Raw genomic sequence first — 26689 nt, forward strand, 5'->3', positions numbered from 1 at the left:
GAGTAACATTGAAATGTGTTTCTTAATTCTAATGTTACATAATTTTGTTATAATTCAACTCCTCTTTATTTACTCAGCACTGCACAACAGCTTAAGTTGCATAAAAGTGCTGTATTTACTTGATAAAAGAAATTAATTAAAATAAGACTAGTAAAATCATAACCATTTCCATTCATACATTATCTGACAATCTAATTAAGAAAAGAGAGAGAGGGCGAGTGAGACAGAGCGAGAGCGAGCGAGAGAGAGAGAGAGAGAGACAGAGAGAGAGAGAGAGAGACAGAGAGAGAGAGAGAGAGAGAGAGAGGGTGTATCGGAATAAAACGAGCGTGCTATGATACTATCACACCTGGAGGAGGCAGCAATGCACTACTTAAATGTCTGCCACGACCAGGCAAAAAAACGTGCCAGTTATGTACATCTACTGGAGAGTGTCGGTTACTGCAGTGGACTAGCTCCACGTCATTTCACTTCCTCGTTCCACAAACCTTTGACGTGACTGGCACGTCCGAACAAGAGGAAACTTTTTACCACCGTATACGTCCGTGAGATATTTGAATTATTCTCATTAATATATCTATATACACACGAGGTTCGTGATCAAGATCCAACAGGAATCTTGGAATATGTCTGACAATCGAGAAAAGGAGAACATCGACGAAGAAGAACAACTTCAAGGTGCCGTAGGTGGGGAAGGTATGTTGATCAGCGCCGTACTAACTTGCACAGATGAAACTATGAGACTTTTTATATTCAGCTCAGTCGAAGATGTTTCATCCTGCGCCCAATTTTCCAAGTTTGAAAATCAGTTTGAAAGTTGTTGTCAACGGTTGTTTGACAAATTTGTAAGGTTTTGCAGGCCGTGGGCTTTGTCCACCACCTGCAAACGTGAGGGCAAGGGTAATAATATTGTAACTAAGCTACAAATATAAAGAAGCTTGGAGCAAATTTGATCTTGGACTGTACGGACACGTTCGGAAATAAACTCTGACGCCCGTGCACTGCCTGAGAGTTGTGTTCGTAGAGGCGGAGTGCGCTCCGCTCCCAATAATTTCCGACCGCAGCCCGGACTGGTGCGCGCACCCGCACCTCGTTTCAAATGTGTTCAACGCTCTGCGTTACCAAACGGTTAAAGGAGGACAAGAGCCAAGATGGCCTATTTTTCACTAGCAAGCTCAGTTTATATAGTTTTTGATCAGGAAACTGAAATTAGTTATCATTTTCTTTTTTATCTATTCATTTGGGAGAAACGTGACGACTTGAAAAAACGCCTATTTTTACTGAGGAATATGGCCTTTCTCCCCATGGTATTGCAAGCTTCACAAAAGGTACAGATTACAAACCCTCCATTGGAAATCATTGTACTTTCATTGCTTATAACGTCCAAAAACGGTCAACACTTGGCACCATCCATGTTGACATCCCTACCTATGACCACGTTGACATATCAAAAGGATTACCTGTCCGTGGCTGATATATATGAGCATGAGGAAATGCGCAAGTGATAAGAGAGATTGTGAACGGACAAAACAATGACAAACGCCTGGATGAGACACAAATGGCTGAGGAAGCTGATTGGCTAACACTGGTTACTGGGATGACAAGACAGGTGGTCACAATAACCTAACTAGACAAATAGACGAACAAATACAAACTATCTGAATTCTGAATCAAAACCAACTAACAATACACCATGAAACAGCTATTATTGAAGGAGCTAGTCTTTGTAAGAAAGACTAATTTGATTGTTTTATCACGAGTGTTCTTGAGTACATTTTACTTGCAGATTATGAGTTTCTGAAAAATAATTACTTGAGTAACATTTAGTAGCAATTTTGCATTAATTATTTTCATTGAATTTTACTGTCCATGAGTGTTTTCTACTAAAAACTAAGAACGGGTGTTCATTTGTATAGCGCTTTTACACAGTCTCCTCTTCTTCAACATGGTCACAAAGGTTGTGTCATGTTCCCTGGTCTGCTTTTCCTTTTTTTCCCTGTTCTCCAGTTACCTGGTCATCGGTGGTGGGTGGAGCCTCCTGTTGCACATCTGCTAGCCGTTATGGTTAGCGGGGTACTGATGGACCCCATCGGATTATTGCCTTTGCATTGCTTTCTCCCATAGCCAGTATTTTCACACGTTTACGGTCTGGGTATTCTTCGAGTTGTGCTTTTCCTGTAAGTACCTTCCGTGATTGTAACTCTTGTTTCTATCTTGTTCAGATTTCACTCAGCCTCCTTAATCATTACCTGCTTCATCCCTCTGCATAGGGTCTGTCCAGAGCATTTAGATGAGTTTCGGTTTGTTTCACGTTGACTTTCTGACTCAGTTTACATGCATTCAATAAACATTTTAAAAAACTAATATTGGCAGAATTGTCATTTTTAAAATTCCAAATATCATGCCTGGCTTACTCAATTTCTAATCCCATTATGTGCATATGTAATACGGCAATCGTAATTCCCCGATTGCACGGGACACTGTGCATGCTCAACTGCAAGGAGTCTTAGTATTTGTAGTGCAGGACGTGCTTGTATGCGTGGTGTTTGGCTCGGAAGCCACCGGAAATACACAATTAGTAATAAACAAAACCACACTTGTGGCGCGAGGAGGAAGAAAGGAAGGAATTGCAAGAAAAAGCGGCGATGACGTATAATGGTGCCATGAGGTCTGTGTGTCGCCGTTTCACTCTGGTTATTTAACTTTGGAGGATAACTGGCCACCAAAGCCATGTCCAGAGGTTATAATGAATGAATCAGAAATCCAATTTTTTTACCTTAACCCCAATATTGACTACATTTATACATAGTCTCAGTCTATGTCACATTAGTTTTTACTTTACTTGATTTTGTTTCTTGCATATTACATGCACCTTTTGTTGAATTATTTACTTTTAATAACTCTCTGTGTTTGTGCTAGTTTTATTATTAAACTTTTGTCTGCTTTTGGGTCCTCCACGCATTTTTGATAAGCCGTGACAGGATAAAGAATGAACCCACAACTTTCAGTGGTGGGAAATAACCACCCTCCCTCCTGAGCTATGCCGCCCCGACTGTGTGTTTGTATAATTGCTGGTGGCCACCGTATGCATGTCTCATGTTGCTCAGTGTGGTCCATGAAATGCTCAGGGACTCAACAATGACGCATGGGTTTCATAATTCTTTACAATTCTAAATGTTGGTTTTTACTTAGATTTATTCCTGTTTGAATTATGAGTGTGTTGGGCAAGATGGTTTATGTGTGCATTTTATTTCATGACACCCTGAGTGTGGCTAGTATGATAAGCAATGACTTCCTGGCCATGTTGATTTGTGTGAAAGTGATTAATGCTCACAAGTATTGAATATTTCACTGTTATGAAAGTTTCTTCCATATTCTGTATGTAGCTCAATAGTATCAACACTTATTTAGATGGAAGCTGCACACAGTTTTTTTTTTTAAATACCAATAAAAAATTGATATCGTTTCATTATTGACGACAATGAATAATACTTTTATCTTATTGGATGCAGTGCACCTTTGACTCATATTTACATTTGATGTCAAACCCAAATGTTGAATACATTTGGAGGGGATTTGAACTGAATGCTAATCAAGTGTCTATCATGTTTAACAGATGTCATTGACGATCGTATCCTAGAGCAAGGAGCAATTGTCCTCAGAGGGTAAGTCCTATCGGAACAACTTTTTAATGGACTTTGTCTTTCTTGGTGGTATGATTTTTCTATGTTGTCTTTCTTTTTCATATTATTTTATCTATCTATCTATCTATCTATCTATCTATCTTTTCAATCTTATCTATCTGTGTGTGTATATAATGTTTATTAGGCCTAGGCGACATATCTATTTAATTTTTTTTCTTTAATTAATTCGACCATGTGCATCACCATGCTCGTGGTGGAGGGGTTTGCGTGTCTTAATGATCCTTGGAGCCTAGCAGTGTTGTTATCGGCAACGATGACGAAAATATTTCGTTAAAGACCCTTTTTTTCATGCGATAACGAGACAATATCAAGCTAAACGAGGTTATTTGATGACGAAAACATGACGTGATGTGCATGAAATTTTCGTTGACGAGATTGTTAGTGAGTGGTTCGCCAGACGCTCAAAATGTATGACATCCCTATGGAGTAGGATCGCTGTCAAAAAGGCTAATTTCTAATTAACCGATCTGCATCAGTCGTTGTAAGATATCCGTAATTATTTCCCTGTGAATACGAATAAGAGTTATGAGGGTTTGAATTTTTTTCTTGTGAGTACGAATCAAAATTGTAAGGGTGAAATGTTTTGTGAATACAACTCTCGTTTCTACGACTACAAATCTTCATACGCATGAATTGCGAGCTGAGGATACGAATCAAGTTGTGAGAGGACGAATCTCCCCAACATGCAAATTAGGATGACGCCACGCCGGCAACAGGCTGGTCCCAAGAGAAGCCAGTCGAGCGGCAATTCCTCTACCCACGCATGCGCAAAGAAGAAAACAAAATGTCCGTCAGCGATTCGGCCCGAAGATTCGGCCCGTTGCAAGTTTCCAACAGCTCGGTAGAGAGCATCTTCACAGCAGGTAAAGTGTACCTCCAATTTATTAATTGTAATATATTTCATAAAATTGCTCTTAAATCTTAAGTAGTAGCTTTGGACTCACAGGCTCACGGCAAATGACACATTTTCCTGTCAGCATTGTCACATACGTGACCCCCATACCGTGTTTTCAAACGTGTCATGATCATGTGACGTGACACATTTTAATTGAAAATATTAGTTTCAATGTCATTTATCTTTTTCTTTTAAAGTAGTAGCACCAAAATGGCTTGTCATGCCCGAAGAACAATATACATTGCATGATGACAATTTCATGTCATTATATTTTCAGAAATATTGACTGTCATGTCCAGGATGTGCTCTTTGCCGACGGCTGCAACTCTGACCAGGCATGCTGAGATGGAGTGTAACTGCAAGTCACTGACATAGCTGAGATCCAGACGGAGTGGGCTGAAAAAACAGCAGAGATGGAGACAGACAGTGTTGATCATCTAGATGAGATTGACGATGAATTCGTGCCCTCAGATGGACTGTCTGACTTATGGGCCTCTGTTAATGAGGACACGAAGATGCTGCCATTCAACAGAGCCACGAGAAAATGACATCATAAGAATTTATATTATTGACAAAATCACGGGTACTAAATCGCACAAACGTACACATCATAGTATAAATAGACATTGTAATAAAAACATAGTATTAATTCACCGGGTATTATATAGAGGCATAACATCTATTATTCAATATCATTGGATACTACGAGTTTTTGTGTGAAATTGTATTGATGCACATCAATTTCAATCAGTTGAAATCTTATTTTTGACATCACACATGAAGAATGTACAATTATTTGATATTCATTTTCTATGGATGTAACGATTCATCTAAAATTTATTAAAACTGTTGAATCGTTTATTTATATAATTATTTGGCGCTGTGTTTTTCTCTAGAAAATGCCTCATGTCCTGCAGGAGAAAAAAAGGATTGGTGCCCAAGAAGAGTGAACTATGTTTTTATATTTATAGGTAGTTTAGCATTAGTGTTATTCAGCATAGCGTATATTTTTTGGTTTCATTTTAAAATGATTTCAGCTGTTTCAGTGACTTGCAGTTACACATTTGCAGCCCAAAAAAATGAAAGCCACGGTATCCTTCCATTTCAATTACTCCATCATTTAATAAAACATGTCAGTAATGCTGGTACAAGCTGCACAGTTTAATATAAGTTGAATGCAAAATCTTATTTATTGTCTTAATTATTTTTTGTGCATACAAAGACTTTATATTGTATATTTATATTGTACATATAAAGAATTCTGCTGTAAACTACCGATGGTCATATTAGATCATTTACATATAATCAGATTAGTCGACCAATTGCAACTACTGTTGGTCAGTAATCGACGAGCAACAAATTTTTTTGTGGAAGCCCTACTTGACTTGCTTATGCCAAACATAATAGCGGATTGTGTTTGTGGATGGCTGCCGCACTAAACACAGAGCACAAAGACAAGGCAGCGATTAGGGAAAAAAAATGAAAAGTCGAATCAAGGCTTGAGTGAAACGTTACATCCCTAATATTTACAGTAGCTCTATAAAAATAATTTCAGGATAACACATAATGGGGTATGTTGATGATGTTGCAGTTGACTTCGGGGGGTGGGTTACAATATTGCTGCAGCCGGACTGATTTTCTCAGAGAATGTAGCAACTCCAAAAGAAAATGAGAATAGTTGGTTAGAAAAGTATTGTATGATCACAAGTGTGTATGGAAAATGGCTCAGTGTGAATAACTTTCATTATTGCTGCAGAAAGAACAACACTGGAAAAAAATGTAGAATTTATCCAACTTTATTTTTGGCAAGTGGTTGTTTGAAATAAAAGCATCTGGATTCCTGATACATTTTAAGTATGCTATACATCTACTTAAAAATGTATCGGGATCCTTGTGATTTTAATTTGAAGTAGATTCATAGTCTACTTAAAATGTATTTGGATTCAGATAGTTTTATTTCATGCAAACACTTAGCAAAATAAAATTGAGTAAGCATATAAAACAGTGACATTTCATACCATTTACAATACACTATTATCACTGGGGGTGCTCCATGGGACAGATTCATAATTTGATGTTATTGTGTGCAACACACTGTAATTATAAATACTTAATATTTATACCACAAAAAAACATGTTAGGACAATCATACTCAATTACTAAAATGTTAAATGTTGATAAACCTCAGTCCTCAATTGTGTCACTTCATTTCTGTTTAAACATGCTCGCAGTATAACAAAATAACACCGTGATATGTCGACAAGACATGTTTTGCATTTTTGTCTTTTACATTAATCACTACAATGTCCTGTTTTTGTGTTCTGTGGGACTACTTTAATTAATCATAAATGGAGTGACCAATTTAGCATGTATTAACGGTACTTATACACAATACAGAATATTTTTTGTTGACGTGAAACAGCCACGTACGTAACAATGCTGACAGTAAAATGCGTCATTAGATAGCCTTCAATGGCCGTAAGCCTGTGAGTCCAAAGCTAATATTTAAGATTTAAGAGCAATTTTATTAAACAAATTACAATTAATAAATTGGATATACACGTAGTTGACTTGACCCACAGTGTCTTCTTCTACAGTCACTGAGTCAGTGTTCTCATCATCAGCGTCACGAGTTGGTGTTTCCTTGTCAGTCATGTTTTTCATCTTTAGGAGGTGACGTCGTTTGCCCCTGAGTACTTGGACTTCTTCCGTGATGACGTTATATGATCTTGGGGTGCCTGCTCAACGACTGTTGCGGGTTCCCATTTCCCATTTAGAAGTTGGAAATGAATTGTGGCTCCTTCAGGCAGGGCAGGTTGTGCCTTTGCAGTTTTGTCATAATAGAGCTTTTGACTTGTCTGACCCGCTTCTCTCTGGCTGTCGATTGTGTTGCGACATACAAGCTCAGGTTGAAGTTGCTTCTTGGGGGATGGAAGCATTGAGCGCAAACGCCTGCTCATCAGTAGCTGTGCTGGCGATTTCAGTCAATCAACGAGAGTGTTTCGATACTCCAATAGGCTCAAGTATGGGTCTGCATGATGTGCATGAGCTTTGTCCTTGAGGGCCTTGGCTGTCTGGACTGATACTAGGGCTGCACGATGTGCGGTTTGAACATCGCGATTGCGATGTGCGCATGCGCGATTGTCACGTCGTAGGACGTGCGATGTTTTTGTCTTTTTTTTCTTAGAGCATGCAAAATTTGTTTAGCTTCATAGAAACAGCAAGCTACTGTATGCTCTACAAAGCTTGTCTCGATCACCCCTTCCGTCCTGCCAGTCAGTGGCCAATCCCCCTGCACCCCCACTCTGTGCGCTCTGAAAACACTAACAGGCGACATGGAAGAGACGACGGCGGCAGTAGATGCCAGGATGGCCGAGTGGTCTAAGGCGCCGCGTTCAGGACCCAGTCTCCCCAGGAGGCCTGGGTTCGAATCTCGAATTTCCCCATTGTGGGACTAATAAAGGGAATATTATTATTATTATTATTATTAGATAGTCCCCAAAAGAAATTCAACATCAGAAATGTGGAATTATTTCGGCCATAAAAAGGAATATACAATACACAAAAAACCCTCTGCCAACAGTGCCTCGCCGTTTTTGCTGCAACACAAGGTAATACAAGAAACCTGTCCGACCATTTAAATGCTATTACGAGCCCCCGTATAACCAGTTCAGACTCATTAGTGGGACCCGATGTAAAACCATTTTCTCAAAAAACAATGACAGACGCCTTTATTATAACACCTTATGAGAAGAAGTCCAAACAGCATCGACAAATCACGAATGCAATAACTTCACAGGGCAAAAGCGAAAGTGAAAGCAACTCAACACCGTCATGAAAGAGAGGTTTAAAAATTATCCGCACGCTACTAGCGCCTCTATCTCTTTACCCAGCCCAGGCCAGAACAGTACTCACTCGCTGCTTAGATTTTTCAATTCCTAAATGTCCAGTGTGAATGCGTGAAAGCATTTCTCCTCTGAGTGAGTGAGGCACAATGATTTTTTTCTCCTTTCAGCAAGATAACATTTGTCTCTGAAGTCTCATCCCTCTGGTTTTAGTATGCTCCAATAGGAGGTGGTCATTTCTTGTGCGACTCAGGCCACCCTGAAATGATGACTGACCTTAACATTGACAGTTGCTCATCTTGGGCTGGGCCAGCTCTGACCTCGGTCATTTTTTTGTCACACACACTGGTGCGTTGCTAACAACAGTGTGAATTTGTACCTACCTTCACTCAGTGAACTATCATCACATTCGATCGACTTCCTGGAAAGTGTGTCTGCAACTGGTATCGGTTTACCAGGCTTGTGTGTGATCACAATGTCGTATCGCTGCAGTTGCAGGATCATGCGTTGGAGTCTTGGGGAAGCCGCTGCCAGAGGCTTCCGCATAATTGACTCTAGCGGTTTGTGGTCTGATTCCACAACCACCTGGAGACCATACAGGTATTGGTGAAACTGTTTACATCCAAAAAGTACTACATACAGCTCTTTCTCAATCTGAACGTAGTTTTCCTCAGTTGCATTCAGTGCTTTGGATGCATATGTGCCCGGTGTCTCATCCTGGAGTAAAACAGCTCCCAACCCGCATTTGGATACGTCAACCTGCAGTTTAACCTTTTTTGTGGGGTCAAAGTAGGTGAGTATAGGGCCTGGTTCCTGCGTCAGCAGATCTTTCATATGCTGAAATTCTGTGCCGTGATTGGAGTTCCTTGCAAACTCGTTGCTCTCTTTTAACATCTGTCCGAGGGGAGCTGTAGCTTCTGACAGTCTGGGGGCAAATCTGGAGAGGTAAGTGACCATGCCCAGTATGGTCTCCAGCTCGGCTTTGTTGCATGGGGGAACCATTTCTTTGATGGCCTTAACCTTGCGCGGGTCAGGCCGGATGCCTTCCCGTGTCAGCCTGTGACCAAAATAGCTCACCTCTGGCACGCAGATGAGGCTTTTGTCTGTATTCAGCTTTATTTCTCTCTCTCTCGTACTTTACAACATGGCGCGCAGATTTTCATTATGTTCTTCCTTAGTGTCACCATGCACTAGGATGTCATCTACATTGGCTGCAACGCCTTGGAGTCCCTCATATGCTTCATCTTCCCTCCTTTGGAACTTGTCTTGTGCAGATATGGTACCGAAGGGCAGTCGCTTGAATCTGTATCTGCCAAAGATAGTGTTGAAGATAGTTAGCATTGATGATTCATGTCTTAGCTTGATAGCCCAGCACGCTGAAATTTTGTGCTCCAGCAAGCCTTGGTGTGATGTCATCTAGAGTAGGAAGTGGATAGTGTGGTCTGAGAATGGCTTCGTTCAGGGCGCGAGGATCAAGGCACACCCTGAGTCTACTCATTGTCGGCTTTTCCACCGTCACTAATGCATTCACCCACTTAATTGGTTCTGTCACCTTTTGGATAATGTCCATTTTTTCCATTTCATCCAGTTCATGTTTGAGGCTATCACGAAGAGCGTATCGGTTGCGTCGAGGTGGACATACTACAGGTGTGGCTGAAAGTTTGAGGTGGAGGACACATTCATCAGGAAAGACCCCAATTCCTTCAAACACATCTGCAAACTCTTCCGTGATGCTTGTGCTTGTTGCTGGTTGTGCTTGGATTATATGTACCAGCTTAATTATTTTTAAATCTAGACATACTCCCATGCCTAAAACAGCAAGTGCGTTTTTCACATCAACAATGTCAAAGTCTAACATAATTGTTAATCCTTTGTATCTGCATGTTAGCCTGCAAGCTCCTTTGTCTTTGAGTCTCTGTCCTCCATATCCTGATATGTTACTTTCTGATGGACCCAGCACCACGTTTCCAAATTTGTTGCAAAATGCATCTGTTGGTATTACATTAGCCTGGGCACCTGTGTCCACTTTGAACTTCAATTTGTGCCTTGCTTTTCCTATTTCCACCTCTGCAAATGCCTGCTCTTTTGCTGAATTTTCATGTAGTTTTGTTAAACTGTCAGTAAACAACTCAGGCGGCGATTCTTCTGTGTGGTCAGAAACAGTGTGCACTTTCTTAGACTGACAGGTTGCCTTTTTGTGCTGTGTATTTGTCCTACAGACACAAGCAAAATGGTTAGTTTTCTTGCATTTATTGCATTGTTGTCCTTTTGCTGGACAGTCCTCTGTGCGGCTGTGCTCTCGCCCGCATGCACCACACTCTTTGCTCTCGACAGTTCCACTGTCTGCTGCGTTGGCCATTTTGCATCCACGGCGCCTCTGTTCTGCTTTGTTTGTCCATTTGTTCACTCCATGCACGGACTGGCTAGCCGGGTTTGTCGCAGTGGAAATCATCGTTTTAAAGTTGTTGCTGCGAAAACTGATGCGAACATGCAATATCAATATCATTCTCAAGCGTGAGGTCGGGACCATGACAGAGTAATTTTTCACGTACTTTTAGCGAGCTTATGTCAAAGACAATACGGTCGCGGACCATCTCCTCATTGTTTGGGTAGTTGCAGTCTTTGACTAGCAGCCTTAGCTCCGTCACAAACTGGTCAAAACTTTCTCTATCACTTTGCATCTTTTCGTGGAATTTGTAACGTCCGAAAATGGGGTTTGATTTTGGCGTGACATAGTTTCCAAACCTGTCGTAGTACTTTTTCTTCATCCGCCGTAAGAGTCCATGTTTTAAACACATTGCGGCCCTTCTCGCCAATCCAAAGTAGCAACTAGCTGCATTTCTCCTCTTCACTGTTAGAGCGTAGAGGCCCCGAAAAACATAAGCTCCACATGCTGACGAAACGTCCTCCATGCATCGGGCAGGTTATTTGAAAACCAATCCATCCGTGGCGACACCTGTGTCGTCCATCTTCCGTCGGCAAGTCGATGAGCACTCAACTCTGACACCATGTCATGTAGGTTCTTATTCTGTACCGCTTCTCCTCACTAGGGTCGCGGGAGGTGCTGGAGCCTATCCCAGCTATCTTCGGGCAGTAGGCGGGGGACACCCTGAACTGGTTGCCAGCCAATTGCAGGGCACACAGAGACGAACAACCATCCGCGCTCACACTCATACCTAGGGGCAATGTAGAGTGATCAATCGGCCTGCCATGCATGTTACTGGAATGTGTGAGGAAACCGGAGTACACGGAGGAAACCCACGCAGGCACGGGGAGAACATGCAAACTCCACACAGGATGGCCGGAGCCGGGATCGAACCAATGGCCGATGCTGTCTCTCACTGTGAGGCCATCGTGCTAACCAGTCAGCCACCGTGCCGCTCATGTAGGTTCTAATAATGTCAAACTCTGCTTTTTTCTACTCCGGCGTACGTGTGCCAATTTTTATTGCTTATAATATAACTTCCTTGTATCCTTCGTGTGCGCGCTTACGTCACTAAGTAGTGGGCGTACAATTTGCCAAAATACTACACTGATGCCGCACAAACACGTCTGCTGTCATTCGTCTCTGCTCACACATACTGACACGTGTTCCTTTGACGGACCATGGCGACAGTGACACTCGCAAGGCGACTTCGCGCTGATAACCGCAAGCTGGTACAAGTAAACAAAACATATGTTTGAGCAAGTTTGTACATGTGCTACTGTACTATAAAACAAGTCTACTACAAGTCTATGTTGTTCAAACATGTTTATTTTACGTTGCTTTAAGTGAAATAAAGCCACTACAGTTGCCAAATAAAACGTTTTGGTTCTCGGCTTATTTTGGAGCAATGAGAGCATCGATTCCACTGTTACGTTATTTGTTAGTAATGCATAATCCTTAATAGTCCATCAGAAAGTCTTTGCTATTGGGTGGAAACCTTGTATGACTATTTTTAACTGAAACGGACTAAAACCTTTTTGAGTGTTGGTCTAATAAATATACAAAAACTAGACTAAAACATTTTTTTGCGTTTGCGTCGACTAAAACATTTTTGAGTTCTCGTCAACTAAAACCGACTAAAACCTTTTTGAGTTTTCATCGACTAAAACTGGACTAAAACTATCACGAATAGGAATGACGAAATCGGACGAAAACTAATATGCATTTTAATCCAAATGTCTAAGTCTCGACCAAAAACAACACAGGAGCCAAGTTGTCTGGAGCTTTATGTCACTGCCGGGTCACCCATGTCAAACAAGGCTCTGTGACCCCTGATGATGAACAAAATAATAGGATTACTTTTTCCCTAGCTAGGGGTCACCAGGGCCCTGCTCTGGAGCCAGGCCTGGGGGGTGGGGCTTGTAGGCCAGCACCCACGGGGCCCGGTCGGGCTCCACCTGAAAAGGTAACGTGGGTCCCCCTTCTCATGGGCTCACGATCTGTGGGAGGGGCTACAGAAACTAGCTCTAGGGATCTGGAATGCCACCTCTCTGACCGGGAAGGAGCCTGAGGTGGTGTGTGAGGCGAAGAAGTTCAGACTAGATACAGTTGGACTTGCCTCTCAGTTGGACTTGCACCTCTCAAGAGGGGTGGGACACTCTTCCAAACTGTGCCCAAGGTGAGAGGTGCAGATCAGGTTAGGGCAAACTTATTGCTCGCAGGCTTGGCGCTTGTGGGTTGGAGTTCACCCCGTGGAGGAGAGGGTTGCCTCTCTTCACCTTCAGGTGGGGAAACGGGGCCTGACTTTTGTTTGGAAAGATTGGGAGGAACGTTTGGGAGTGTGATGAGTTTGGGGAGGCCATTGACAATAACTTCCGGGCAGGTTTGAAGGTCCACCTGGGGCATCTCAGAAGGGAGAAGCAGTGCTCCGTCAACACTGTATATAGTGAGGAGTAGGGGGAGTATTGTTGACCTCAACACTGAACATTGTGATTCAGTGGAGAGAATACTTCGAAGACCTCCTCAATACAACCGAAATACCTTCCCATGAAAATGCAGTCTGTGGGCTCTCTTATCTCTGGGGTTGAAGTTCCTGTGGTGGTGAAAGAGCCCCTCTGTGGCACAACCCTGGGGTGGACAAGAGTTCTTAAAGCAGCTGTGTCAAACGGCATTGGTTGAGGGCCGGTGTCCTGCATCATTTCCATCTCTCCTGGCTGCAACACACCTGTTTCAAATGAGCAGGATACTTATTAGGCTTCTTCAAAGCTTGCTGATGAGCCGATCATTTGAATCAGGTGGGTTGCAGCCGGGAGAGAATGAAAGCATGCAGGATAGCGGCCCTCCAGGACTGGATCTTGACGGCCCTGTCCTAAAGACTCTGGATGTTGTGGGGCTGTCCTGGTTGACACGCCTCTGGAACATTGTAAGGACATCGGAGACACGGCTTCTAGATTGACAGAAGTGGTTGTCCCCCTTTTATAAGAAGGTGCAGTGTCCCAATTACAGTGCAGAGGAATCACAGTCCTCAGCCTCCCTGAAAAGGTCTTCTCAGGTGTGCTGAAGAGGAGGGTCAGTCGGGAGGGCGAATTTCGGATTCAGGAAGAGCAGTGCGGTTTTCGTCCTGACCTTGGAACAGTGGATCAGCTTTACACCCATCGCCCAAACTGTCTACATATTTTTTGTGGATTTGGAGAAGGGGTTCGACCGTGTCCCTCTGTGCCCTTTAAGTTATATCATGACTGATTTTCGAACAGCTTGTGAATACAGTAATACCCCGCTACTTCGCGGTTCACCTTTCGCGGCTTCAGTGCTTCGCGGGTCTAAAAAATATTCGGGGGCATTGTAGTTTCGCCGAGCGGCACGAGGGGGCGCTGGAGCGGTTAGACGGCCGGCGTGCGCCGAAGAGGAGAGTGGACGAAGAAGAGAGTGGACGAAGAAGAGCAAGTTCCCCCGGACACGATTGGTGGCGACGTTTCGCGCGGTTCGGACCGTACCAGAGTTCCGGCCGGCGTGCGTGGCAGTTAAGCCGTAGAAGAGCACCTTCCCCGGGCACGGGCGGTTCCAAGAGGCCCCTAAGTTTAACCGAATGGAAGCTCCGGAGGAGAAGCGCATGCTCGCGTCACAGTAAGCCGAAGAGGCGCACCTTCCCCGGGCACGGGCGGTTCCAAGCGGCCCCTAAGTTTACCTGAATGGAAGCTCCGGAGGAGGAGCGCATGCTCGCGTCACAGTAAGCCGAAGAGGAGCACCTTCCCCGGGCACGGGCGGTTCCAAGCGGCCCCTAAGTTTAACCGAATGGAAGCTCCAGAGGAGGAGGGCGGGCGTGTGTCACAGTTAAGCCGAATAGGAGCACCTCTTCCGCCCGGGCAGGAGCGGAGCGTGTGGCTGTCAGTTATGAATGAATAAATAAATAAATGAAGAATGCCACCTTTCATTTCACTGTCATGATCCGTGCCTGTCATGCCGCGTGTGTTTTTGTTTTTTCAGCTGTGTGGGCGTTCCTCCAGCGATCGTCTCGCGCCATGCCGTCAGCTGCTGCGAGACGCGTTGATTACACTGAATATATTGTGATTATAATAAATATCTTTGTATCACCACCTTTTTTCCCGTGTCTGCGTTTGGAGAGTCCTGCTCAATCCTCCAGCTCTGCTGGAGGATCATAACATTCACAGGGCACACCGGACGGCGTACCAGCAGGTAAAAGTCGAAGTAATTAAATAAATACAAAAAGAAGTAATTGAAAAAATACGAAAATAATGGCTGGGGAATAAAAAAATACGTTTTAATAATAATTTGGTTTTTTTGTTATAACATGAAATCTCCACCTGGTACAGCGGCTGCACTGAGGCGGACAGAGTGAGGCTCCAGAGGACAGTCAAAACAGCGCAAAGGATTATTGGCTGCCCTCTCCCCCCACTGTCGGACATCTACACCGCCCGGTGCCTCAGAAGGGCTCTCAACATCGTCAATGACAATACCCACCCAAACTCACACCTGTTCGACCTGTTGCCCTCTGGCAGGCGCTACAGATGCATCAAATCAAGGACCAATAGACTGAGAAACAGTTTCTTTCCGAGAGCCATCTCCATACTGAACTCTCACACACACACGAGACCACCCTAACCTCGCAAAACAGCATTGTGATGTGTTTCTATATGCCCTATTCAGTACTGAATTCCATTGCACTGTCTTCTTTATTTATCTAATTTATATATTTGTCTGTATTATTGTTGTATTGCACTGGAGAGGGGAGCCCTCTAATCTCGTTGCACACTTGAGTACAATGACAATAAAGGGATTTCTATTCTATTCTACTCTCTCTCTCTCTCTCCCCATATATATATATATATATATATATTTTTTTTTTTTTTTTAAGCATTTTTTAAGGTGAGCCGCTACTTCGCGGATTTTCAGTTTTCGCGGGTGGTCTCGGTCCCCATTAACCGCGATAACCGGGGTATTACTGTACTGTGGCAAATGTGATTATTGAATGCTTTGTACATTATTTGTGCCATTTTAAATTTAACTAAGTCGAGTGAGCATAAGATAGAGGTTAGGCAGATCGGTGCAGCATCTGATGTAATGCTGACTCTGGATCAGTCATTCTTGGTGAAGAAGGAGCTGAGACAAGAGGGAAAGCTCTCAATTTACCAATCGAACTCCATTCCTATGGTCACGAGCTGTGGGTCGTGACCCAAAGGTCAAAATCCTGGATACAAGCGGCTGAAATGAGTTTCCTCCGCAGGATGTCTGGGCTCTCTCTTCGAGGTTGGGTGAGAAGCTCGGTCAGCCGAGAGGGACTCAGAGTTGAGCTGCTGCTCCTCCAGGTTGAGAGGAGCCAGATGAGGTGGCTTGGGTATCTGATTAGGATGCCTCCCAGGTTAGGTGTTCTGGGCATGTCTCACTGGCAGGAAGCGACCCAAGACACACTGGAGAAACCATGTCTCCCAGCTGGCCTGGGAACGCCTTGGGATCCCACCAGAAGAGGTGGAAGTTGTGGCTGTGGAAGGGAAATCTGGGCTTCCCTGGTTAGGCTGGTGCCTCCGGGACGTGACCTTGGCAGTTGATGGATGGAATGATGGATGAATTCATTGAAAAAATTGTTGTGGATTATTTAAAACAAATGTTAAATTGATTTCCATGCCCAACTTTTAATGTATTTTTTTGCGGTACTCCTTTACACCCATGAGCTTCCGTTGCTCCACCCTGCCCCCTTGTTTCCGTCCCAAATTTCTGCTAATTTGGGTAGCGCAAAGAGGCTAAAGAGTGGGAAACATTTGATCCCAGTGGTTTAGGTTTTCGGTGACAGACATGAAACAAGGGACTCCACAGTGCAGTTTTTTTAAGCTATTGCAACGAAAGGCATGTAGTTTAGTGGCACCCAGCAAGAAAATAAAAAAGAAAAGCCCAGATTTAAAGTCACCATGACGTGATTTAACGTTGTCATTGCGACAGTTGACGAGGAAATCAAGGACAGAAATGATCACTTTGGGAAAATATATGGTCACTTCCATCTATGAAAACAAAATAATTATTATAGTATTGTTGGATGAATAACTTGTAAATGCCATGTTTAATCTGTAGCTAAGAAGTAGCAGTGTAGTGGATGGCAACACCGCGACATACATATTTGACAAGACCTGGTCTGGAGAGTTAAACATCTCCGTGTGTGTGAATGTTGCCTTCATTTTGACACTTTGACAACCGTCTGGTTCGCCATACGTTTCATCATGGACATGCATTCATCACCTGATGAACTTGTTCACTTGTTGGAGTGGTCTTGCAGAGTCTTTGGGCCACCTTCAAAATCACGTTGGAGCAAATTATACAATTATTTATTGATCTTTCTAGTACTCCAAATGGCCTCAATTACATTTAGTTGCATTAATGTTCAATTAAATTCTCATGAAATGAAAATTTAGCAATTACACTGAACATGGCGGGAAATTGAAAAGCTTGGACAGTTACAGGAATGCCACATCACTTCTGTATATTACATTTTTTTTCTTTCACGTGGCAGTTGTTCGTTTTAGAATTTTTTAGGGAGAATTTTTGTGGAGCAATGAGTTTCACGGTTTCTTGTAACTATGTGAACTACTTCTGTTGCTCAACTATGTGTCTTATTCCATTGATTAAGCATTTCTTTCTGCATCTTCTGTTGATGACAGGTATGTGATAGAGCGAATAAATACAGAAGACCCCAGTCGACATGTTACATCTGAGGATTTAGGTGGACGATCAAATGAACAACAGGAGCCACAAATCAAAGAAGTTGTGGAACAGCTACTAAAGATTGCAGATGAGTTGAACAGAAATGCAGAGCTCCAACGGTATGCTTTAAACCGATTAACCGGGTATTGCTTGGTTAATGTGGTTACGTTCCTAATACGTCCTCAGACGCTTAATTTCATGTGCCAGTTAAGACAGTTATGATGGCTTCTGTCTCTGCTGTACTCTAATGTTAAAATATATAAACATATGTTGATGGTCTTCTTCCACTGCAACATTGAAAGTCCACTCCGGCACGACTCTGCCTGTCCTGCTGGCTCCTAGCTGGCTGGGACCGCTGCCTCCTTTTTGAGTCAGTAAGATTGCTTCTTGAATTTACCAGCTAGCCCTTCAACTTCCAATCTGACAGACAAGAGAAAGATAATGTGATAACCGTGTGCTACTTCTGCCCCATCCATACTCATTCCGCTTCACCTCAGAGCAGCATTTGGCACCATCTTTCACTCTACTCTCCATTAGAGACTGGCATCCATTGGCATCACTGACACACTTGAGACCTGGTTCACCGCCTATCTTTCAGCTCAGACTCAATTCACTCAATTTAAGTCTCATGTATCAAATTCTCTGCCTGTCACACCTGGGGTTCCCCAAGGGATCCATCCTGGGGCCCCTCCTCTTCATTATGAACATTCTTCCACTTAACTACAATTTCCGCAAACATAACATTAACTTTCATTGCGGTGTGGATGACACCCAGCTCTACCTATCTTCCAAACCCTTTTCAGCCCTTCCAGCTTTCCCCCTTGCCTCCTGTCTCCAAGAGCTAAACTCTTGGTTTTCTTTTCATTTACTCAAACTGAATGGTTTCAATTGTTGGCACCACTCAACAAAACAAACACTTTTTCTAATTCGCATTTCCATCAATAACACACCCATTCCCCCTTCCCCTCAGGTACTTAGTCGGAGTGTGATCCTCATTCAGCATATTTCAATCTCTGCTGCATCTCTCACCTCTGCGTGGCTCTCACCCCTCATATCGCTGCCATTATTGTTCATAGCTTAATTACCTCCCACATTGACTACTGTAACTCACTCCTCTATGGCCTCACCAACAAATCTCTCCACAAACTTCAACATGTTCAAAACTGTGCAGCTTGTGTCATCTCACGAACCCCTACCTCTCGCCACATCCTTCAACAACTCGACTGGCTCCCCACGAAAGAGAGAATACGGTACAAAATTTGTCTTCCTCACTTTCAATGCTCTGCACAACCTTTCCCATTTTATATATCTGACCTCCTTTATATTGCCACTCCTGCCCAATCTCTATGCTCCTCATCCACTCCAACTCCATGTTCCCTGTGTCCGCCTTATTACTATGGATGCAGAGCATTCAGCCACTCTACTCCCAAGTTGATGGGAGCTAGAAAACCATTTACTTTGAAACCGGGTCTCAAAGGGGATTGAACTTAAAATGCTGCCCCCCCGATTCAAAATTTCCTGAGATGACGTAATAATAATGCATCAAATTTATCTAGCACTTTTCTGAACAACCGGACACTCAAATCACTGAAAATGGATTCATTACTCATTCACTTGCACATGCACACATTGTGTGGCAACGGCCAGCTACGGCCCCTCTGACAACCACCAAACATTCATACACAACCATGCAGGTGGGGTGAAAGTGTCTTGCTCAACTACACAACGACACATGACTCAGACAGAGCAGAAATTGAACAGTGGACCCTCCGGCTACTAGACAGCTCACTTTTACCTCTGTGCCAAGGCTGCAGTTAGTTGTCCCAGCTCGCATGTCCGTGCACAAACACCACCAAAATTTACAGTATAAATAACAAAGATGGACTACCCTGTTTTGTTTGCACTGCAGAAGCTCTTAAGCATGATATGCTTTTGCAGTAAACATTTCGGTTCCTCAACCACCATCAGCAACAAGTGGATATGGAGAACAGTATTTCCCAGATGTTCTTAAATCCCCACATATAAACAACCATAAGGGCAGCCAGGAGAAAGTTTAGGGTATGTTTTCGTGTTTCCATGTGGACACACATTTCTTGAAAAAATTCCATGTTTGCAGGAATCTTTTTAAAAATTAATTAGAAAAAGGTTGATTATTTCCACGTGGACAGGCATAGCGAATTGTCTAGCTTACCCTCACCCAGTCGGCAGGGTTTAAAAAACGTGGTCAAGTGGTAACAGAAATTTTGTGAATTAAGGGAACTTGCCACGATCCATGTGTATTTGTTGCTGCTGAGTGGGCGTGCCCAACGGCGCGCTACTTTGGGACTCGGCCGCGAGCGAGACGCGCCCACGAGCCATACAGCTGCGACCAATGAAGTTAATGAGTCACGGACTATTTTAAGCCATCGACGCGGACACACTCGCGTCGGATTATTGACCGAACTTGCTCTTGTCCATGTGCCTGCGCTACAGTCTTCGCCCAAGTTTTCCCGTGTATGGTGTTTGTAAGGTTTTGTTGCTTCCTATGTTTCAGCTACGTTTCGGCTCGCTTTTTGTTCTCGCTTCGTGCATTGGATCTAACCTTACCCTTTTGTGGAAGGACATTCTCGTTTTCGGTTTTCTTGCGTTGCAAGCATTTTCTGTTCCTCGTTTTGATTTTCCTGGTGTGAGTTTTCTCCCTCCAGCGCTTTTCGTTCTCGTCTTCCGACGACGGTAATAATAGATACCCAAGTATTATTGATAGCAAGTTACCTTGCCTATTGAGTATTGATTGTCATTTGCCGGTCAAAATAAATCCTTATTACCCAACCTTTTCCCTTGTCAGCGCTTTAAGAATCCACCTTCACCGCTTTCCCGCCCTGGCTGGAGAGCGGTCCTCACAGAACTAAGACAATTTTACAGGAAATGTTTTGTTCCCATACTTAATTACTGTAATGGTGCAGTGGTTCTCACAGTTTTTGAACCACATACTACCTCAAAGAAGTACTTGGCGCTCACGTAGCATCAGCATGGCCAACATTTACATACAGTGTCGTACTAGGCCTAAGTGTTCATCAAAAGGGTGACAGAGGTCCTATTCCTAAAAAGTGTATTTGAAATTATTGTAAGCCTTTGTGACATTATGCACTGTTTGAACATGCAACATTTTGTGTTTGAATATATGAAAAGAAATACCTGATAAAATTAAAAATGTATTGCTTATAATATAAATGAAAATGAAATAAATGCATGTTTGTAAACAAACTGTTCTACAAGATTACTGATAAATTCAAATGTATTGAAATGTTAATGTATTTAATTGTTAAATAAAAGTGAACTGTACTTAACTAGTGGTACTCATACCACTGTTTGAAAATCACTGCTTTAAAGTATTTATAAAAGAACAATTCAAGAAGGGGGGGGACGATATTTAAACCTACTTGTAGACATGGACCTGTTGAATACGATGAAATGAAATAAATTCATCAAAATTGTTGCCTGTTTATTACATTGCAAGGCATTGCTCATGTATTTCCATTTCTTTTTCTCAGACTAATTAACCAGGTTCAAGGAAACTGTGCTCAGGATATTTTCATGAAGGTGGCCAGAAACATCTTTGCTGATGGCATCAACTGGGGTCGAGTTGTGGCTCTCTTCCATCTAGCATACAGACTCATATACAAGGTAACAAGCAAACGTGGTATGTTATATGAAATAACTGGAAAAGTGAAAGCCGTATCTATGAATTGTCATCATATTTAAGCCGTATTTTTATATCATTCTCTTTACTTTTGTCATCTTAAATGTACTATATAACTGCTGTCGTATTTTGAGGATCTGAAATCCTGAAGTGGTAACTTCTTGTACTGACACACACCAACTGGAATGCCTACAAAAGACAGGATTGCATAGGATTTGGCCTAGGCCTGCTGATAAATTAAAGTTTCATGTCAGCTCTATGGTTATCATATCTTTCAACAGAACTTAAACCTTTCAATCGTAGCCACAGGCAATTGTGCTGTATTAATAATACAGTGAATACACAATTTTGCATGAGGTTTTCGAAATCCGGGCATCATACAGGTTCTCAAAGATTGAGCAGAGGGGCACTGATTATTCTTTATGCAGTTCTAACTAGGGCTGTAACGATAACGACATTAAAATTACCACAATATTGTTGTAATGTTACAATATTAAAAGCAGCACATCCCCGTAAAAATTCATATTTTTCGACAGCTTCATCTAAACGCAATAAAACTTCACATGGGTGAGCCAATAGGAAAACGTGACAATAAAATGACTGGACAAGCCTATTTCTTTCTCACTGTTATGTACAACAGATTTTGATTTCATCATCATGAGCTTCTTCTTTAGAATTTCCTGAGTTTTTATGCACTATTGTGAGCTTTTTTATGTCACCAAACTCCCCACAATACTGTTTTAATTATTGTATCTTGAGGTCCATACCGTGATAATATGATATATGGTTATTGGATGGCCGAGTGGTCTAAGGCGCCGCGTTCAGGACCCAGTCTCCCCAGGAGGCCTGGGTTCGAATCTCGAATTTCCCCATTGTGGGACTAATAAAGGGTATATTATTATTGTTACATCCCAAGTTCTAACTTTGCAGTCTGATTTTGTCCTTTGTAGCCACACCAAACCGACCTTAGTAGCTCTTGTGAAAGGCTATGCTACCACACTGGCCACATCAAGCAGGGGGCCTACTCCCCGTTCACTGCCTTGCCAATGACAAGTTTGGCGAGGTAAACATTTACCTCACTTTCCACATTGGTGAAGGGCCAATCTGTCTGTTAAAATGCAATGGGGGAACCTGGCTACCAAGCAAAAATGTAATTTATGCAAACCAAAATAAAGTCCCTATGTAAATTGCATACAGTAACCCCACAATTATGGCCAGTGAAGCACATGATTTAATAGAGTATAATCACAACAATGCTTGTCAGGCAAATGACGCATTGTTTATATCTGCTGGTGGTCACATGCTAGGGAGTCTTAGCAATGTAGCACTTCTGATGCGATCTGAGAATGGATGAAATTACAAATATTGTTTTAGTTTCTGCGCCAAAAAACAATATTGTGCCCAAGTCGCTTAAAACAACAGATTGGCACCAGAAACAACGTAAACATATTTTAAATCTGATAATTCTACATGTTTATGGCCTCATTCATCACATTTCAGTGTTTATCTCCTCATTAATCTGCCATGCATATAAATGTTTGTATACAGAAATAACCTGCATTCTTCTAGATAAATTATGTGTAGACATTCATTATTGTATTGTATTATATTTTATTATATATATATTTATTTTTATTTTATTCTTTAGTTAATTGTTTTTATAGAGATACGTTTTGTAGTAGGCACTGATGGTGTAGTGGTGCACTCGCCTGAGTTGTGTGCAGGCAGCGTGGGTTCAGTTCCCACTCAGTGACAATGTCTATGACTTCCCTGTGACTGGCTGGCGACCAGTTCAGGGTGTAGTGTGCCTTTCGCCCGTAGTCAGCTGGGATAGGCTCCGGCACCCTCCCGCGACCCTGTACAGGATAAGCGGTGTGGATAATGACATGACTTTTTGTAGTAGAATCAGTGGAAAGAAAATTTTTATTATCACTCCAACATGTGTTTTACTGAGAGATTGTATTACTTCATTTAATGACTCTCTTGAACCAACTAATGACTTGACTTGCTTGAAATTTGGTAGCGACTTGACTAGCTTGAGACTTGAAGGTTACGACTCGAGATTTATTTGTGATCTGCACATGTATGACTTACTCCCACCTCTGCTAAAAGAATGTCAATCCCTATACAGTTACAAGAAACATTATAGCTAACATTGTATACTATTAGTTTAAAATAGTGATAACAATATTAGTTGAAAACACTACTGCACATTTGTGTACGATCAAAAGTTTATTTAATATAATTTTAGGTTGCCATGCGCTTCAGTGGCAGCTGCTGATCTCTCTAGGGGGGAAGCTCATTATTTTCCGGCCTATATTATAAATTTGTGTGTTTATTTATTCATGGAACTTATGTAGATTCTACCATCCATTCCTTTTCAAGAAATCAAAAGTTGAAAAAACAGAATGGTCATTGTTTTTAACATAGTCAAAGTCGCTCGGGATCGGTAAAGTTTCAGTTCAATACAACAGAATGAAAATTGCTCTGTTTGAGATTTATATAACATGATCACTGATTTGTTTATTTCCCTGTCGATCAAATAGTGATTAGCCTCAGACAGATCATCCACTGCCCCATAGTCCCCCAGAGATGCTAAGCGTCCAATGGGGCGGGATAAAGCCCAGCATTTATCCATTGACCGTCCTATGTTTCCTCATTGAGGAAGTTAAGTATTTAATGCCATGGGGATAAAAAACTCACAAATACTTTAACCAGGCATGAACGATAATTTTATTAACATTAACAAGACTTGGCCCTCCTGCCATCGCTGCACAGGCAATATTTAGCAGCAATAAATGATAGTATTACAGGCAGGAACGCAGTGAGGGCTCTCTTGACTGCTGGGTAGGCTGCGATGGTTGCAGAGTGGGTGCGTTGGGTATGGTGGAAGCTGCGGGCATGCGCACCTTCGTATTGATACCATGACATTTTAGTATTGTATTTAGATAATTCTGACAACACAAGAAGCAAGTTGTGTCAGTTACCTGTGATAAATAGCTGATTCTGAACAAAAGATGAAGATATTCTAGTGCATATTTAGTCAATTACCGTATTTTTACTGTCATAAGATGCGCTGCATCAAAGGGCGCAACACCAGTTGAGGGTGCTATTTCCGTATTTAATGCATATACTAGGCGCGCCGCACTACAAGGCGCTAGCTCGCACTAGTTCAACTGCCTCGCGCTAGCTCAGCTGCTCGCATTGGCTCGGCTGCTCGCGTTAGCTGATGCCAGCTCACCAGAACTCAATCCCCTAAGAGATCGTTGCCAGAGGTATCACCGCATTTCAATGACAGATGTCATGAAACTATTAGGAATCATTGCCAATAACAATGACTCTAACCAATATAAGGTGTCTTGGCATTAGTCTACTGGACAAGGTCAGGGGAGGGACTTCACTGGTCACCACACTCCTTAGAGTCACGGTTTCAAATCAAAACCAAAAACAAACTCAGCATACAAGCAAACAATGAAATAAAGAAATAAGATTAACACAAAACATGTATCTCTCATGCCATCTATATACCCAAAAGAAATAAAAATAACACAAAAAGATTATAGCAATGGCTTCTTGGGAGCCACTCAGCCTTAGCCAATTACAGCAATGGCTTTTTGGGAGCCACTCAGACTCAGCCAATCACATGGCTGTTTAGAGAGATGTGCATGACTGTTTAGAGAGATGTGCTGTTGTGCTTTGGGCTTTTTCCAGTCTGTTGTCTAAACCCGGGACGTTTCTTGCTTGCAATAACATAAATGATAAGACAGACTACAACATTGTGGACAGCTGCCCTTTTGTCCAGCTTTCTCCTACACCATCACCCAAACACAATAGTCACATAAGGTATTAGTCACGGTCAATGAGAAGCATAGATGACTCAGACTTTGTCCAGCAGGGTGTGCTAACATCCACTCCGAACAGCCCAATGAGTAAAAGGGTTGATGGTCGCGAGTGATGCTTAGTCCATATAATGGGCGCGTCGCTTTACAAGGCACTTTGATTTTTTGGGGAAGATTAGGGACTTTAAAGAACGCCCTATGACCCGGAAAATACGCTAAATGTGCGCACACAGCCATAGAGCCTTCACCACTTTTTATGGAGGGCGGAAGTGGCCTTTTAGGACTTTTTATATATTCTGTATTTATAAAAAAATATATGTACTGTATAAAAATGGTGTCCACATGTGTACAATGTTTTGGGTTTTATCTTATCTCCAAGGCACTGACCACAAATCATCTCGAGAACATCAGACTCATAATCAGCTGGGTTCTACAGGTTATTAGAGAGCAACTCTACTATTGGCTTGTTCAGCAGGGAGGCTGGGTAAGTCATGCATTAACGTTATTAACCCCTGTCGTTTTAATATGTTTCTGTACTAATTTATAGATTTATATATCTTCTGTATTTAATTGTAGGAAGGTGTAATCCATGGATGGTCTCATTGGAGGACATTTACCTTAGTGGCATCAGTGATTTTCGTGGCAACCATTGTTTATTATAGACGAACACGCTGACAATCAGCTGTCACAATACTTTAGTTGAGAACTATTTGCAACTAATATTTTCAGTTGTTTATATGAAATGTTTTTAGGCCATGAGTAACTGTCAATTATAAACCAAAGAAAGGGTTCAACCAAGGATTAAAACCACCAAAGATCATTGATAATTGTTATCCTAAATCGAAATGGATGTGAACTGTCCTATGGACATTTGTATCTTTGTATTAGTCACCAACTGTTCTTAATTGTCTTTCGTTTGGAGTTGCTGCTGCACTACTTCAGCTAGATGGCCGCCATGGGCTTCTACAGATTAATAACTACTGAATATGCCGCAAGTGTGTTGTACATGTTTGAGTGAGTCTCATTTTTTTTATTGAGATGTCATTTGTAATTGCTATTTTCTGCAGATTGGATGGTTTAAACTGTAATAGCTATGGTAGGCACTGACTTAGCATTTTAATTTCTTTTTGTATGCAAGATGAAGTATGTTTTTTTCTGTATCTTTCTTGAGATGACTTTATTGATTTATTATGTGCCTATTATTTTTTTTCCTCCTCCACCTTGTCACTGAAACATTAAATAAATTATTCACTGGATTCATATTTTGTTAAAACAAGTCATTTACATTAAGACACCCCAACACTTTATTATTGTATTATTGTATTTGCTCTCGAGCAGTAATCTCCATTACTGGCCATTTTCGGCCTGCAGGATGATATTTTGTGGCGAAGTTTATTGTTAGTGCGGTCACCATGTTTTTGGTCGTTGCCTTGTGTGTCTTGTTTTTGTTTTTCCACTTATGGTCTACCAGAACTCAGGTTCATGACAACTTTCGGCCAAACGTAATTCTGAAGTGACACTAAGTGGATGAAAATGCCCAGTCCCAGTCATGTATTTTTCAAAACCTGCCATGAAGTGAAAGACTGGTGACAAG

General features: G+C 42.1%; 1 protein-coding gene across 1 annotated transcript; it reads left to right on the forward strand.

Moving 5' to 3' along the window:
- Positions 1-454: 454 nt before the first annotated feature.
- LOC148335987 (apoptosis regulator BAX) lies at positions 455-26351 on the forward strand. Its single transcript, XM_088296837.1, has 6 exons — positions 455-696; positions 3617-3665; positions 17535-17696; positions 21108-21240; positions 25475-25579; positions 25672-26351. The coding sequence occupies exons 1-6, from the start codon at positions 627-629 to the stop codon at positions 25768-25770; spliced, it is 618 nt and encodes a 205-aa protein (XP_088152963.1). The 5' UTR covers positions 455-626; the 3' UTR covers positions 25771-26351.
- Positions 26352-26689: the final 338 nt, after the last annotated feature.

This window comes from Idiotropiscis lumnitzeri, chromosome 5, assembly GCF_059441095.1.
Source record: "Idiotropiscis lumnitzeri isolate Australia: NSW breed Sydney's pygmy pipehorse chromosome 5, RoL_Ilum_1.0, whole genome shotgun sequence".
Taxonomy (NCBI): domain Eukaryota; kingdom Metazoa; phylum Chordata; class Actinopteri; order Syngnathiformes; family Syngnathidae; genus Idiotropiscis; species Idiotropiscis lumnitzeri.